The sequence below is a fragment of the Danio rerio genome, chromosome 10 (genome assembly GCF_052040795.2).
Source record: "Danio rerio strain M-AB ecotype USA chromosome 10, GRCz13ab, whole genome shotgun sequence".
Lineage (NCBI taxonomy): Eukaryota > Metazoa > Chordata > Actinopteri > Cypriniformes > Danionidae > Danio > Danio rerio.
Window position 1 is genome coordinate 29313849 of NC_141030.1, and position 17526 is coordinate 29331374.

Here is a 17526-nt window from a genome sequence, read left to right on the forward strand (position 1 = left end):
ATTTTAGAACCTTTAAAATGGACAAAGTGGACAAGCACATGATTCATAACTGTCATAAATCATTGATTGTCTATATTTTTTGAGGATGTAAAAAACCATGTGTTGGAAGAATAACTCACATGTGTTGTTTGTGCTCGTCGTCCCTGCATACGTGAGCAGATGGTAGTCTGGTGATTGGACAACCCTTCTGACAGGCAGTGAGAGCGACGACAGGGAAGAGTGTACGCTCCATATCCATTCCCTTCCTCCTCAGCAGGAGACAAGATCTCGCCATTCATTATACCTTCTGTCCTCTCTGTATTGTGTCCATTATAAAGATGGTGCGAGCCACGAAGAGGAGGTAGCCTCTGTGTGCAAAGTTCATCTAAAGAGTTGGCTCTCTCTCCTGAATGAGACTCCAGTGTCCTTGGGCTGGAGGTACGGCGGCGTCCTCCACAGTTTGCAAAGCCTTTGTCTTCATCCTCATTTGTCCCTATAATTTCCTCTGTGCTTGTCAGATGTTCTTGGCTAAGGTCTGACAACGAGAACTCCATGGAATCATCTCTCCACATGTCAGCAGATTTGGAGCGCTTCTTCTTGAAGCTGCCACCTTCCCGAGGACCATCTCTGGTCCTCTGCAGGTACGTGTCCTCACCTGTGAAAAGTCCATCATCATCACAACCATCTGGCACCACTGTGTCCATCTCCACTCCATCTTCTGAACCTGGCGTAATGGTGGGATCACCAATGTTATCATGGAAGGACATTGGCCGCAAGTTCATTGCCATTCGGTCCACCCAAATGGTTCCCCCATAGCTCTCCAAAGCATTTTTCTCGCTAAACGGTTCTAGGCCATTTTCACTTAGGGATTGTGGGATGGAAGGAGTGCTGCTAGACTTTGTGCTGGACTCAGAGTTGCGGTGTTCAACCTTGCTAGTCGAGGCATGGCGTGATCGTCGAGACTGTTTGTTAGATATGCGAAGTGATCGGGTCATGTGCTTTCGTGAGATGTGGCCATGTCCCTGACTGTAGTACGCAAGATCTCCATTTTGGCTCTCCACGTTTCCCATGGTTAACCGTCTGCAGAAAACACAACTTGAGGTAAATATGGGACATATCATTACCTATATAGATGAAGTTAAGTCTAACCAATCACTAGCTGTCTATGAATGCCTGTGTGACATTTCAGTGACTGATTTGTACTGTATGTGTTTAGGGCTTTCAAACCTGCTTGATCAGCAAATGCCACATTCTCTTCATATTCTATCTAAAGACCATAAATCAGTCACCATAGCATACCTGCAAGTCCATGTCTTATGTAAGGGGGTAGAGTGCAAAAAGAGAAAGCAACAGAATAAAAGAAGAAGTACCTACAAAAGAGAAATTGAATCCTTGCTAAAAGTAAGAACTGAATAGCATGTGATCAGAGCACACAACACCAAAAATATCTCTGATGCATACAAGGACACAAAACGAGAGTGTGAGTAAAGGAGTGGGATGAGAAACCTCTCAACCCCCTGTGGTGGGAAGATCAGTGGATTTTACAATGACCTCCATTAGAGAGTTCACCGTATCTCAGCAATAACCTCCTGAAATGAATGTTTCAATTAGAGTAAAATTCTAATAAATTAGTCCTTAGAATGAAACAGGAATTAATTACAGAAATCCACTGTGTATCATTTATGGAATAATTCTCATAAAATGAATTTGGCATGTGGAAAATATTTGCAGAGGAATAGCCATGAGAGAGATTTGCTCAGTTCATTTTAGGCCATCATAGACACATTCTCAGCATGAAGTATGTCCCAAAAGTAAAGGTAATCATGCCTGCTCATAATTGGTTATGATACATAGTTTGCACAAGCAATTACAGCCAATCCAATAATATTTCCATCCAATTCTCATTGTGAAAAAATATTCAAGATGAAGTGCTAGGCAAGAGAAATTCTAAAATTCATGTCATGTCATACTGTGCAAGATTTTTGTGCAACATAGGCTCATTCTGAAATCGTATCCCTATATACGTTTCTGGAGATCGCAAATTATGTAGCCAGAAGTATGTATGGCTGCATTTCGTTTTTAAAATGAACGCTACCAGCTGACCACTAACCTCCGTATGAACGGATTTCCCACTGTTACCAGTTTGCCCAGTTAGCTCACCATGTACTATGGTGGACTTGAGACACAGAAAGGAGTTTACCACATTGACAGGTTAAAGTCCAGTAAAGAACAGTTCTAGAAAGTGGGTAAAACAAAAACAGAAGCCAAAAAATTAAAAATTAAGTAAATAACAGGGTGAGAATGTGGTAAAATCTGTTTAGGGAATCTGTTGGTTGGGTTTAGGGTAATGGCTGGGCAGGTCAATCAGTGCTTTTGAATATACTATTGGTTGGGTTTAGGGAAGGAGGAGGGTGGGTCAGTCAATCAGTCAGTTAGTCAGTCAGTCATTCAATCAGTCGACAGCGGCCTCTGGTGGATTTACGTGAGAACATCAGGCACGAATGGCACTCGCAAGAAAAATTTGAGATATCAAAAAGCATGCACAGCAGCCTCTAGTGGATTCATGAAAACAATACTGCAAAAAAAAAGCTCCTGGGACGTAGAGCTACACAATTAATCGAAAAAACATTGCGATCTCGATTCGACACCGTAGACGATCTTAAACCAGCATTACTACGATTCTTTCAATCATATTTCCAAGTTCAGGAGAGAAGAAAAGGTGGCTGCACGAGTCTTTTCATTGTTTCACACACATTTGCTCAGTGACATGGACACCTCCAAATGATGTTGAATGAGTCACATACTGTATTCATAAGGTATAATTCACCTGAAAATAATTTTTGTCTTCATATAATGATGTTTTCGCGGCCGGGAAATCACACGTGACGTGAGCTGCTGACCGTGAGATGTAATCACAGAGAGGGAGGGAGTGTGCGCCTACTTTAGTGAACAGAACCTGCATATGCTGTAACAGGTATTACAGTTGTAAATAATATTCAGTTTGTGGCACAGATTGATCGTTTGGGAGCTGCGCGTGAAGTATGAACAAGCACTTAGCAGTCAAAATAAAAGCGAAAGCGTGCACTTCATTTAAATTATCATATTGCATTTAAGAGTTATGATTACGACAAGCATTTGATATGTGTTTTCTTTAATAGTATACAGAGTGGTGCATGAAAATATATGTTTACAGTGTCAGTATACCTACTCGAGCCTATATATTGTTGAATATAATCTAATAATGACAAATGTCTGATTTTACCAGTGAATAAAATTGTCCAATAATGTTGTCAATGACAGATTGCAATCTCAAACATAATAATTCAACATCAGAATTATTATAAGTAGAATAGAATTATTTATAGAAACCAGTAGACTTAAACATAATATTAATATTGATGTTTTGCCATAAATTTGTCTTTATCATACCTTTATTTTACATCTACAGAATCGTGAGATAATCGTGATCTTTATTTTAAGCAAAATAAATCGCGATTCTCATTTTAGCCAGAATCGTGCAGCTCTACTGGGATGTATTGGGTGCACTTCAGAAATGTATATAGACATACATTTTCAGAATGAGCCTGGGTTGTTTGTGTGTCTTAAGCTCAGCAACCTTCTAAATGGCTGAACTTCTGATATTGTGCTACAAGGTTTTAAGCTGCCTCAAAACCACATCTCTATTGTGTTTGCACATCATGACATCATGTCTATATGATCAGCAGCAGTACCTGAGGCCGAAGCAGTGGATTAGATGCACTTCCAGACGGCCATGTTCCTAATTGTTGACCTCATGGTCATGATCAGCCCTGCAGCAGTTTTCCCTGAAAAAAAAGAAGCACAACACATTTTAAACAAAAGAACAGGGAAAGATTAAGTCTATACACAAGAATAGTTTAGATAGCTACAGACAAATGAGACATGCAGGAGGTTTGGGGTTTCTAAGTAGGCAATGGGTGGATTTCAAGTCACATATAAGAACATGACAGCACACCTGTTCCAAGGTGCGGTCACAGAAATGCATAACATTTATATAACAATGCTTCACACACCCTCCCCTGCTGAATGAAAAGAAGAATTTGTTGAGATTCGTCTCAGTTCCATAAGAAGCCGACAATACAGCAATTATGGCAGAAGATCAAGGCTTCCCAGCAGTAGTCTTAAAGCTGAACCCAGTTATATATTCTTCAATGCCATTCTGACCTAATTTCTTCTAATCCAGAGAGAAGAGTAGAGAGAAAGTCTCATCTCCATATTTCAGCAGGTACAATTATAAGATTCTGTTCAGACTATGCGCTCTTAGTGCATTTTATGGATTAGCCTCAGAATGAAACGGTCACTGCTCCAGAAACCAGGAGTTACAAATATTATGAAAAAGAAGAGAGAGAATATACTCATAGTGGTTAAAACACATCGGATCAATTTAAACCTATATAGCAGAATAAAACCAAGACATACATAGAAATTAGAATATCACTAAAATAACTTTTATTTGGTTCTATTGATATTAAAACTTTTCTTATGGGTATTGTAACTGGTCATTGTAATGTTGTTCTTGTTCGCTTATGTGCTCTTTCTCACTGCCAGAGGGTTAATAATTCAAACAGTGTGTGTAACAGAAGGGGTCAACATGCTGTGAGGGTCAACAAGACCTTAAGTCTAATAAAATGAGCAATGGAGACCCATTTGATGATCTCTATCCTCAAGACAACAACCGTGTTTGTTTGTATATGAGCACAGTGACTGAAAAATCCTGCACTGCAGTAAGTCTACTCAACCTTGCCGTGGAGTTACATAAACTAGGGTTGACCCCATTTTTTGCTGTACTTTACTTGTTTTCACAGCTCTCTACATTTTAGCTCTTCCTTTCTGTTCTTGTCCCCTTCTCAACACTATTAGATTCATGTTCCACGTGATATTTAAGCTTTTATATCAGCAATTCAAAAGTAAGGTTTACTGGGGGTTGGAAAAGAGATCCTAACTCTACTGGGAAAAAACATCTTTAGTATTAAAGCTTATTCCGTTGCAGATTAGCCATTTTCACAGTAGCTACTTGAGTTCCTATGTCATAATATTCTCAGTCTCAGTCATGAAAATAATCATATTCCAAATCTGACAACAGTCGATGGCTTTTTAATGCATGGAAGTTAGCTAGCTTTATTGTTACAAGCAGCAGTTTGATACAAATTTACCAACTATACCCATTGTCCATACTCAATTGGAATTAAATCTGCCATTATTTGTTTTGTTTGCCAGGAACCTGCACTTTTCTTTAGACTTAACATATAATACTGTACATATATCATTGGATATCACCATTTTCAAAAAAAAAATAAGTTTTCATGATTTAAATGGAAGCAATAATATATACTTTTCTAACAACAAATTTCACTTTTCACAACATTTGCATTTTCAAGCCCTAAAATGCTTGGCTTTTAACCCATTTGTGCCCAATTAATTTAAAAATGGTTTCATGCATGTAGTCTTGTTAATAGTGTCCTATATGAACATGTTTTGCATTTATTTTCTTCAGGTTATTTATTTATTTATTTATTTTTGGCCTGAAAATTGTGTTTGAATATGCAGCAACTATAGTTGCCGGTGGACAAATACATTTATAATGGACAATATATGTATAAATTTGAATAGGAGGAGAACATTTAGCATTCTAACTCAAAACAACTGCTTTCAACAGATCAATTAAAGTCATTTCCGTGAATAGAGTTTTTATTAGAGTTTCTAAGGCCATGTCCACACGTGTAGTTATTTTTGTAAACAAAAACTTTTTTTCTCAATTTTCTAAAAAACAAAGACCCTATTGCTTTGAAAATTATCAACCCGACAAAAGTTTAATAAAAAAAAATGTTTCAGTGACCTGATACTGCATTTTTTGTAGAAAAAGCTACAATTTCAGCCTGATCTCACGAGGAAACTAAGCATTTTATATTTTGTCAGTTGAGTGGCTAATTCGTATGAATTCGTTTGAGTTCAGTCGTACAAAAATGTAAGATTTTAAAAAGAAGGCATGGTACCCAATCCCACCCCTAACCCCAACCGTCATTGGGTGATGAGCAAATCGTACAAAATTGTACGAATTAGATTGTAGGAATTCATATGAATTAGCCACTAAATCAAAAAGTTACGAATTGCCGTGAAATTGTGTTGGCAATTTAGACAAATTATGACTGAATTCAGTCGTAGTTTTCAGCGGGATTTAATTATTCTCTGTTCAATCAGCACTTTAACTCTGCTCCAGTGTTATTTTAAGTGTTATTTCCCAGTGGTAGAAGTTAATTTTACTCTGAGGATTTTGCTGTATCAAAAAAAAAAAAAAAACATTAAACAAAACCAACAACCTTGATTTATTAACTTATTAACACATTATTCCCTAATTCAAAACTATAGTTGCTACTTGAAGTATACAAAAAAACTATAGATCTTTTGAAGGATTTGTTCTGTTTGGATGAATCTAGAGACCTTCATGATTATGTTGATATACATTTGTGAAGGAAATAAAAATTTTGTAACATAAAAATTGACTTTATTTGGAAGGGTTTGTATCCATTTTTAATCCTGAAATTAGGGGAAGCTGAAAGCTTTACGTAAAGGAAATTAAATATATTCATTTTTTTCTTTCTTTAAATCTTCTATTTGGTTGTTTGCTTGCATTTCATTGAGAATTTGACCATGGATAACATGTAGAAAATTACTTAGAAAAGGAAAATGGCTACTATGAACTTTGACAACTACAGTTACTTGTGGGCTTAAATGGGTTAATTGAAAATGTCTGTTTAGTGATATAACTTCTATTTAAAATCTTTGGTCTCGAAGTCTGGAAACAACTCATGAATACAATATTTCCAACAAGAACACATCACTAGCTAAATCTGTCATAGATAGCAATCTTTCAGGAAGAAATAAACCATATTTAAATGCCTGAAAAATGTTGCCCAATACGTTCGCCAACTTGTCTTAAACAGAATTTCTACAGTCTGCTCTCTCTATTAATGTGGTACACAAGCATATGTGCATTAATCAAACACAGATCTATTACCATCTGATCTGATTCTATTAAATATCAAATCTTCAGCTTGGAAAACATACTCCAGATGGAATATCTCAGCGGGGATCTACAGTTAAAATGTCACTGCAGTCATAACCAAAAGGTTAGCGAAAATCGATGAGAGAAACTGTGATCCCGATGAGCAGAGTGGCAAACATGAGTCAGCGGATGAACCCAATGACCTGCTGCCCACTCTTTTCGCTCACTCCCTCCCTTCATCCTATTCCTCACCTCCATGCTACTGAGATCCAGCAATAATAATGTGTGAGAAATCTCAGCATGATGACAGTAGACCCCATACTACCGTAAACAAAACGCGATGGCCACAGTGTGTTGAGATGCTCGTATGTAGCTTTTGTTGTTTGTGAACGCAGTAGATGTTTTGTGATCTGGAAGCCGGACATCTCCTGCAGGGCAGAGGCAGGTGGAGTGGATGGAGGAAGGGAGTGTTATGGTGGAACAGCCTGCTGGGCCTTGTAGAGTCTCACTGTGAAACTTTAATCACAGGCACTTAGAGGACACCACCTCCTCCTCCACTGTGAAAAATGTGCAAGCCGGAGCTCCGTTATTAAACCTCACACACTGATCTCACAGTGGTGTATATACTGATATGAACACTGCTCCAAAAGACCATACAGAACATTCATCCATCCATCTATCTATCTTTTTGTATTTAATTTTGTATTTCTTTCTTTCTTTCTTCGTATTCTGTCTTCCTTTCTTCCTTTTTATATTCTTCTTTCTTTTTTTGTATTCTTTCTTTCTTTCTTTTTATATTCTTCTTCCTTTCTTGTATTTTTTCTTTTTATATTTTTCTTCCTTTCTTGTATTCTTTCTTTCTTTCTTTTTATATTCTTCTTCCTTTTTTGTATTCTTTCTTTCTTTTTCATATTCTTTCATTGTTTCATAATATTTCTTCACTTTCTTTCTTCCTTTCTTTGTTTTTCATATTATTCTTACTTTCTTGTATTTTTTCTTTCTTTTTCATATTTTTTATTCGTATTATGTCTTTCTTTCTTCTTCATATTCATTCTTTATGTTTTTCATATTTTTTCTTCCTTTCTTTTATTTTTTATTGTCTTTCTTCTCTGTTTCTTTTTTCTCTCTTTCTTCCTTTTTCATATTCTTTCTTCTTTTCTTTTTCATATTCTTTCTTCTTTTCTTTTTCATATTCTTTCTTTCTTCTGTTTCTTTTCCCCCACTCTTTCTTTCTTCCTTTCTTTTTCTTCTTTTATCTATCTATCTATCTATCTATCTATCTATCTATCTATCTATCTATCTATCTATCTATCTATCTATCTATCTATCTATCTATCTATCTATCTATCCATCTATCCATCTATCTATCTATCTATCTATCTATCTATCTATCTATCTATATATCTATCCATCTATCTATCTATCTATCTATCTATCTATCTATCTATCTATCTATCTGTTTTTTATCAACTGTTTCTTTTTCTTTTTTTCTTTCTTCCTTCTATTTTTTCATATTGTTTCTTTATTTCCTTGTTTTTTCTCTCTTATTTTATATTCTTTCTTACTTCTATTTATATTTCTCTCATTCTTTCTTTTTCAAATTCTTTCTTCCCTTCTTTTTCATATTTTTACTTCCTTTCATTCTTCCTTTGTTTTTCATATTCTATCTTTCTTCTATAATTTTCTTTTTCACATTCTTTATTTCTATTATTTTTCTTCTTTCTCACTTTTTCTTTTTCATTCTTTCATTATTTCTTTCTTTCTTTCTTTCTTTCTTTCTTTCTTTCTTTCTTTCTTTCTTTCTTTCTTTCTTTCTTTCTTTCTTTCTTTCTTTCTTTCTTTCTTTCTCATTTTCTATTTTTTCCCCATCAGATTAAACTTGTCATTCATTTATGATCATTTTCAGTCTGTCTTTATCATCATATTGCGTCTTTCCTCTTTTCACATGTCACATTTCGTCTTTCTGTCATCCTCCTCCTTTCACTCCCGTCCCCCTCTCTGATGAATGTTTTTCTCCCCCCGTCCCATCTGCAGCGTAAAGCTAATGTTTGGCCGTGCGGAGGCTGTGCATTGTAATGAAATAATGAAACGGACTGACTCTACCGAACGTCCCTCTCCCACCCTCAGAATCCCTTTTGTTCGAGAAGAAAGAGCTACTACAGAATAGATCACCAGCACGAGTCAAATGTAAAAAAAAAAAAAAAAGAAATAATCACAGCTTTGGTTTCTTTTACTTCCTCCAGTTAGTACACACAACAGGTGACATGAAACACTCTCAATCCTTCCTTTATTAAAAAAAAAAAAAAAAAAAAAAAAAAAAAAATATATATATATATATATATATATATATATATATATATATATATATATATATATATATATATATATATATATATATATATATGGCGACTAGAGGTATAGTTCTGCAATCTACAGTAACTTTACCTTCTCCATCTCTCTCAAAACTGAGCGAGCAGATGGTAGGAAGGCAAAAGTGGGTGTGAAATGAATAATTCTAAAGCGACGAGTCACAAATATATCATTACTGAAGTATAATCATCCCAAATGTCTCCATTTATCACATTATAAATTATTAAAACACAGACAGGCCCACTTGAGAAGAACTCCTGCACCCTAGAATAAACTCTGATAACTCAGCAAACTTAATTCAGTCTGATAATATAAAAGAAATATATTTAAAAAAGCACTTGGAGCCTCATATTATGATGGAGGAGAAGATATGAAAGAATATTCAGTAAACAAAGAAAAGCAGTGAGTGATGACTGCTAAAAGTGAGGGGGAAGCAAACACAAATGCATTATTCTCCTTCCCTAAACCTGCTCCCATCAGTCCAATCCTTAGTCTTTTTTTTTTTTTTTTTTTTTTTTTTTTTGCTTCTGTTGCTTGTCTTTAAGGCCTGGGGCAAAGAGCAAGGTTTAAAATCTCCCCAAAGCCCAGCACTGCTGCGCCGACTTGAGGAAGACCACAGGGCTTTTTTAAATGCACAGACAGACAGACAGACAGACAGACAGCAGGAGAGACTGGATTCGAAATGCTCCATTGTTTCTTCAGATGGAATCTATAATTTTGCATGTGCAAAATCTACTCTTGTTAGTATAATGGAGAGCGCAGACAAAGACACAAGAATAATGACTGCCCACACTGACTGCTGACTGAGTACCACACAGATACAGCTTGGAAAAGACATTATCAAACATTTACACTATGTTCAGTATCATTTTAATATAACCACAAAAGGGACAGATTTTTTTTTTAAATAAGTTATTTTAATTTGCTTTAACATGTTATTTAATCATCATTTTCCAAATCTGAGTGTGATCAAATCTAAAAGTGGCAACTGTGTTTTTGCTCACGGTGTATATGACGAGCACTCAGGCATTTTTAATACTTGTTTTAATGCACATGGTTTTTGCTGGCTTTACAAAGTCAAAATTTAGACTTTTTAAGACCTTTATTATTTACATTTTAGCCTTTTTTATTATATTTGAAATTATAATATATGAAGTTACTTCTCAGCCACAAGTTTGAAATAAATTGTCAAAAGTTGAATGCATTCACGCATCACATACATATCTTAAAATAAACTATAATAAACTAAATGTACGCACAAGAGTCTGTTCAGATTGGTGTCCTCGCCATATGTGGATTATATAAACTAAATAAATTCACAGAGAACTTTTAAACAAACATTGTAAGGACGATAATTAAACCATATTGGTAAATGGGGTTATAAATAGAGTTTTGTTAAAAGTTCTATTGAGATGGATTGTTGGGGATTGGATACAGTATGTGTTGGCCTGATTGGGTGCCTTTTATGGACAAAGAAAAATAAAGACCTGTTTACAATTATTTAAGATATAATTATTTAATTATTTAAGACCCACAAGACAAAATTTCATTTAATTTAAGATTTTTTAATATCTAGAATTTGAAGTTTCAGACATTTTAAGACTTTTTAAGACCCCGCGGACACCCTAATGTATTTTTTTAATTAAGCTATAAAGGCACCTTGGCTATTTCTCGCATGTCCTGGATTAACAAATATGACACTAAAACAGCCAGAAGGTGGTGACAACACCCTGTCATAACGAGTGATTTACTGAGTAATTCATTTAAATGATTCGATTAAAACAGCGGATTCATTTTGAAAATAAGCAAGTCAACGTCCTTACAAGGGACTAGCTAATAAACATTTAATTAAATTATTTGTGCAGAAACAGATTCATTGTTAAACGAAACACCACAGATTTGGCATTCTGAAAAAAATATATACACAAAGAATATTTCATAATATTAATGTACTTTAAAGTCTGTTTGAAATTAGTTTCAGTTGAAAGTACATCATCATACTGAAAAAAACGCCTCAGCAACTTTGGTTCACACAAACTTTATGAATGCTAAGTTATTTTGACCCAAATTTAAGTCAACAAGCATTCAGTTGGTGCATGTTATATCCAATTTTTAGTTTAAACAAACTAGCTATTTTACATTTTTTCCTGCATATTCTTACAGACCAACATATCCTTCTTCGCCCAGCTGAAACATATCGCTATACCAACACCATGCAAATAACAGACAATGATGACATCATTATGGAACTAGGAATCTGAATTCCACAGAACTTTGAACATGTTAAAGCAGAATTTTGTGGACAGTTTCTGTGTAAACATGCCATGTAATCGTGAGTAGAAACAACAGAATAACAGTATAGAATAGTTCTGTTTATGTCTGCATTCTCATAGTCTCATCAGACTAACTGCAAAAAACAACAACTTGTTTGTTCCTCTCACAACGGCCACCAAATATTTTACACTTTTAACACAGTCCCCACCCAGATACACACACATACAAACACACACACACACATAAAAAACAGAAGTTCTCGGGTATCAGATAATAATGGCTTCCTCAAATCTTTTGTTCGATTGTTGATCTATAGGTTTGACTTCTTTTATTTTCTCCATTTTGCTCTTCAACCAGCTTATTTGAACAAGGGGGAACATTCTCTTTCTTTCTTTTTCTTCCCCTTTGCTCTGTTTTCTGTTCATAACAAGTATAATTCTGCTTAGTCGACACACCTAAGAACTATTTTACTCCAAAAGTGCTGAACTGAACTTGAGATGAAAACACAGCAGGTCATTTTCCAAACAGTGCTGATGGTAAAAAAAAAAAAAAAAAAAATCCCATCGAGTGTGTCCATAAATCTACTCGCACTGTAATAGTGTTGACCTTTCTGTTTGTGGCTAGAAAACCAATTTAAGATCCTTCAAATCCACTTGTTAAGTTAGGTGACGTACAGAATATTGTTTTTGGGTCCAAGTCATTTGAATTGAGAAAACTCAATCTCCGTAGATATTAATGATCACTCGCTAACCACTGTTTAGTCATATCACACATTAAAATGACTCTTTAGTGTTGACTATAGAGTCTCTAAACTTGCTGCATCCCAGACCCCAATATTTTAAATTATTAATAATCCATTTGAGGGATGAAATCAACAACAGTTCTAATCTATTTCATGCATTACATTTTTAATTTCCAAAGCTTTTAAGATCTAAAAATATCCACATATTGATATATGATGTTATGACAGCTGTTTTAATGTTAAGATGCCATTAAATTGCATCTTGTTACAGTTACAAAATAGTTTGACAACAAACAGGAAATGTTCATGGGTCAATAACATCACCACATAGAAATTGTCTATATTATACAGCATTAATCCCTGTCTGAAAATCAGATATTGGGCATGGATATCAAAATCAAAACAGTGATTAATAGCATATAGCAGAATTACAGCATATAGAATACAGTAGCCTAGATTAATACCAATTGGTGCGTATTTTAGCATTTGATATGATTCCATTTGATTTTTTTATTTCAAACAGCATATCATACAAAACGCTCGGGACAGTAGACAGGATCGTTACTGGCTCGATCAGGCCAGTGCTGTCTTGTCACTTAAGTTTAATGTGGCTTCAACTGTTTGTCAATTGCATGTAAATACAGTCTTATGGTGCTTTTACACCTAGACATTTGTTTTGGAACCTGTCTCGTTTGCCCAGTTAGCACGGTTCTATTGGCACATGTGAATACCGCAATTGCGCTCGGATGCACGCCAAATCAGTCGGTTCAAGATCACCTGAATGAAATGAAGTATGGTGGGATCAATTATAGTGAGAAATCAATATGATCTAATAAACTAGCGAACCAGGCTATATCACAGTGTATTATGGTTGTGTAATAGCCATATATTTATGGCTATATGAAGAGAGACTTATGAGTATGAGTCATTCCTACCAGTAAATGTGCATTTCATGTCGAAAATGAAAGCAAGCTGAAATATTAACGAGGTGCTGTTAATCCATAAGGAAAATTGGACGAAATTACCATCTAATCATTTATCCCTATTTTAATCTTCTAATAATGATCTGCTTCATGATCAGACTGCAGTCTCAGTTCATCTGTTATTTCTCTCTATAATTTAAACCTATAATGCATATTTTTAGCCAACGTTTTTTTTTTTTTTTTTTTAAATAGACTGACTAATTTAATAGATAGATTTTTTACAAAGCTTGACAACTGAAATAAGGTGATTTTATCTCTGTATTGTATTTGGTGACAATGTCTGTGGGTGTCAAAATTAATGTGCACACTTTCGCTTATTTCGCTTAGCGTTGAACGCTTCTTATCATGTACACATAAAATAGCCAACTAATTTAGCCAGGTTGAAATGAAGTGGGATGAAGCACAATATTAATTTTCCCCACCCCATTGCTGCATCATGTATCACTTCAACTTATTTCTTCTTTTACTTATTACTTCTTTTTACATGAAACTTATTTCATCTTATTTTCATTTGTGTTTGGACCCAGAAACTTGTGATGCCAGACTTGACAAGCAGACAGTCTATTTCTCATTGACTGCTGTGTCTCTTTAACCAACACATTAAACTCAATAGAGCCCACCCTGCCCATGGGCCACTTTTCCCATTTTAAGCATTCCGCCACAGATTTCCAACAGGTAATGACCAACTTCAGATGAGAAGGACTTGAAAGCTGTGACAAATCAGCTTTGGGAATGAATGAGAAGAAGAGGGAGTGACGGAAAACATGAGAGAGGTTAAAGAGTCATCATCAGTTCATAAGAAGCTTATCACCACAGGTACTGAAGTGTTCAGTTGCTTTCATTATTTCTGTCACAGATCACTCCATGGAAATGTTAGAAACACCAGGATGGAAAGATTAACATCTCCTTTTTGCGAGAAAGGAGAGAGAAAAAACAAGCATCCAGAAATATTCTCATCAAAACAAATGTTATGTTATTTGTATTTATTTATTTTATTTTCATGCTAAAGTGCTGAGATGTTTCTTAAAAGAGCTATCTTATATTTAACAGTCCAAAACCGACAGCTCAAAATACAAAGCCTCAGTTCTCAAAGACAAGATGAAGTCCCATCAAATCCCCTTGAGCATGAAGCACGGGTGACCGTTACTGAAGCTCTTCAAAGGGCCGGAGACATTAACTGTCCATTAATCCAAATGAAGCGACAGGACTCGTCCCTCATGTCTTCAGGCTCCTGAGCGTGTCTGTGCTGGACAGAGCTCAATGAGCCGTAATGAGTGACTGACTGACGCTTTAAACGCAAGACACTGCAGGTGAAGAGGGTGAAAATATAACTTATAGTCACCATACAGCCACATTTGATCGGTTGCATTCAGCATTACATTTTTTTTTTTTTTTTACAAATTTTTTTTTTTAAATGATTTGCTTAAAAATGCAAAAAAGAATTTTTTTAATGAAATATCCACTAGCCTGAACACTTCTATCATAAAAATCTAAACATTGCATGAATCAGGTTCAATATTTTTCCTTCATTTATTTATTTATTTATTTTGCTTTATTAGATATAAAGAGATCTTTCTTTGGATTAAACTGCCTGAAAAAATTTTTTGGTTGCAAACAATCAGGCAAATTATGTATAAACCACTGTAAAAGCCCTCAGAAGACCAAAAGAGTGAAGTTTGGTCTATGTAAGTCCTGCTAAAGTGACAATTTATGGTTTATTGAGGGAGAAAAAAACACATTTTTAGAATACAACATAATTTTTATTATAATTTACAGACACTATTTTAATAAGGGTAATAAAAGAAACACTGTGCAGTGTATTTAGGATGTTTCTTTCCATTAGACTAAAAATAATGAAAAGCCAAAAAGCCAAAAATCTCATAAGTGTAAAGCGTGTTATTAATATTTATACAATCATTCTTTCTGGTTCTTGAATCTGATTGGCTGATGTTCATGCGATATTCTGCCAGTAACAGCACTGGTACAGCCTCTTAACCCTTCACCCTTCTGTATTACTCCGCCCACATACAGCAACAAGCAGAGGACACTCTACAGTTTGACAAAAATTGCTGCTGTTGGGCAACATAATGTACTAAGTTAAGAATGTAGTTGTTTAGATTGCAACTAGGCAGTTTATTTATAAGGATAGTGCCTATTTTAAAATATTTTAATTTCTAAGACAGTGTATCGGCAGCAATTAGCCTGTCTTTGAGCAAAGACGGCTGGCGATGTTCATCCACAAGATGGCAACAGAGCCCGAATAATAAGCCCTAAAAAAAACAGCATAGTTTCAAACTACAGCTGATCGAATCATTATTAAACAGGTAAGTGACTTTCTGAGTCGATCTCTCTCTCTCTCTTTTATGTTGTAGAGCTGTATTTATACCATAGTAATATTGTGATCTCCCAATTGCAACAGAGAAATACTGGAAAATCTCTGTAAACTGATGGCGTTTCATGCTGTTCAGCTTTATAATCTTAAAATGTGAGCTAAATCAGCCGTTTTGTCATCACTTTAGACATTACACTAGACAATCATTCAAATACTAGCTCTAAAGGTACGTTGGTGAAGTAGCAATGGTTTCTGCTGTTCTGACGTCAGCAGCAGATGTGAATGAATGACGGAAGAATGTACTTTCTCTTAAAAAAGGATTCTGAGACTCTCGTGTTTGATTTTCGTTTTTGTTTTTTTGCTATGCCATCAAACTGTTGTAAAAAAGCAATATCACTCTTGTAGCAGTGCGATATGGCTGTATATCGTCACTGGTGAGACACTAACGCACACCTCCCACCAGTACTGATATACAGCCACATCCCACTGCTACTTGTGTGATATTGCTCATGTATACACTTTAAAAACACTGTAAATTCTTGCTGACTTAAATATTTAGTTGAATCAAATTAACTTGTATAGACATCTCAACTTATAACAATCAAACAAGCTAACAATATTAAGTTAAACTTTGTATAATTTAAAAGATTAAGTTGAAACCTGATAAACCTATTAAAATAAATCAACAAAAAAATATATGTTGCCTTGACTTTTTGCAATTTTGCATTTTTTACAGTGTATATATTTTTGTATATAGTCTTGTTTTAGGCCCCCATCAATCCAAAACAGCCTATCTTGCTTTCTCATGTGAAGTGCTTTCACACTGAACATCCAGCAGGGAGTATTGTGCTAGTGCTAAAAAATACTATACTGTAACTAACTCAGTTTGTTCATGTGTTCTGGACTTCACAGGTAGTCATTTTGGCACCGGTTATAGTGGACGATGGTGTGACTTCCTGTGTGACCACCGGACGGGTTTCCTCTCTTTTTGTTCAGAAACACACCGTGACCTGGAATGTCATGTTATCTTAGTCTTTCAGACTTGTTGGTGATGGGGTGATGACAAACAGACACAGAGGAAAGATTGATAATTCACCAGGGTGACATACTATGATGATCGGGTTTGATAAACTAAGAATGATGGATAATTTCATTCTACAGCTGCTTCACCAATTAGTGCTGAAACAAACATAAAAAGTGCAAAGGTAGACTAAAATAAAAATATTAATATAATGTAGGCTCTCCGCAACAAAATAAATTAACTATTAAAATAAAATTAAATAAAAATTGCCCAATAATAAAATTCAATACTGGTAACTTGTAAATATCAGTAGTTTTGTTATGAAAATAAAATAAAATAAAATAAAATAAAATAAAATAAAATAAAATAAAATAAAATAAAATAAAATAAAATAAAGGTTGCCCAATAATAAAATTAGATACTGGTAACTGGTAAATATTAGTAGTTTTGTTATGAAAATATGTCAAATAAAATAAAATAAAATAAAATAAAATAAAATAAAATAAAATAAAATAAAATAAAATAAAAAAAAGGGTTGCCCAAAAATAAAATTAGATACTGTTAACTGGTAAATATCAGTAGCTTTGTTATGAAAAGATGTCAAATTAAATAAAATATAAAATATAATAAAAAATGAAAATAGAATAAAATAACGAAGGTATCTGGAACGGGTTTATGTATCATTTGAACAAAGTACAAAGTCCCCATCTCATCCAACACCATGCACACTGTAATCTACAAATGTAAACCTTGGGTCGACATCAAATAATAGTAGATTTTTTC

At 34.7% G+C, this 17526-nt stretch overlaps 1 protein-coding gene across 5 annotated transcripts in view; it reads right to left on the reverse strand.

Moving 5' to 3' along the window:
- tiam1a (TIAM Rac1 associated GEF 1a) overlaps positions 1-17526 on the reverse strand; it is a 112113-nt gene that overhangs the window by 50965 nt on the left and 43622 nt on the right. For all 5 annotated transcript variants that reach the window (XM_087270571.1, XM_087270574.1, XM_087270573.1 and 2 more), the window contains 2 exons: positions 3711-3803; positions 120-1059 (listed from right to left, as the gene is read on the reverse strand). In XM_087270571.1, coding sequence (XP_087126697.1) covers positions 120-1049 — 930 coding nt within the window. In that variant the 5' untranslated portion in view covers positions 1050-1059; positions 3711-3803. The remainder of the gene's footprint in view (positions 1-119; positions 1060-3710; positions 3804-17526) is intronic.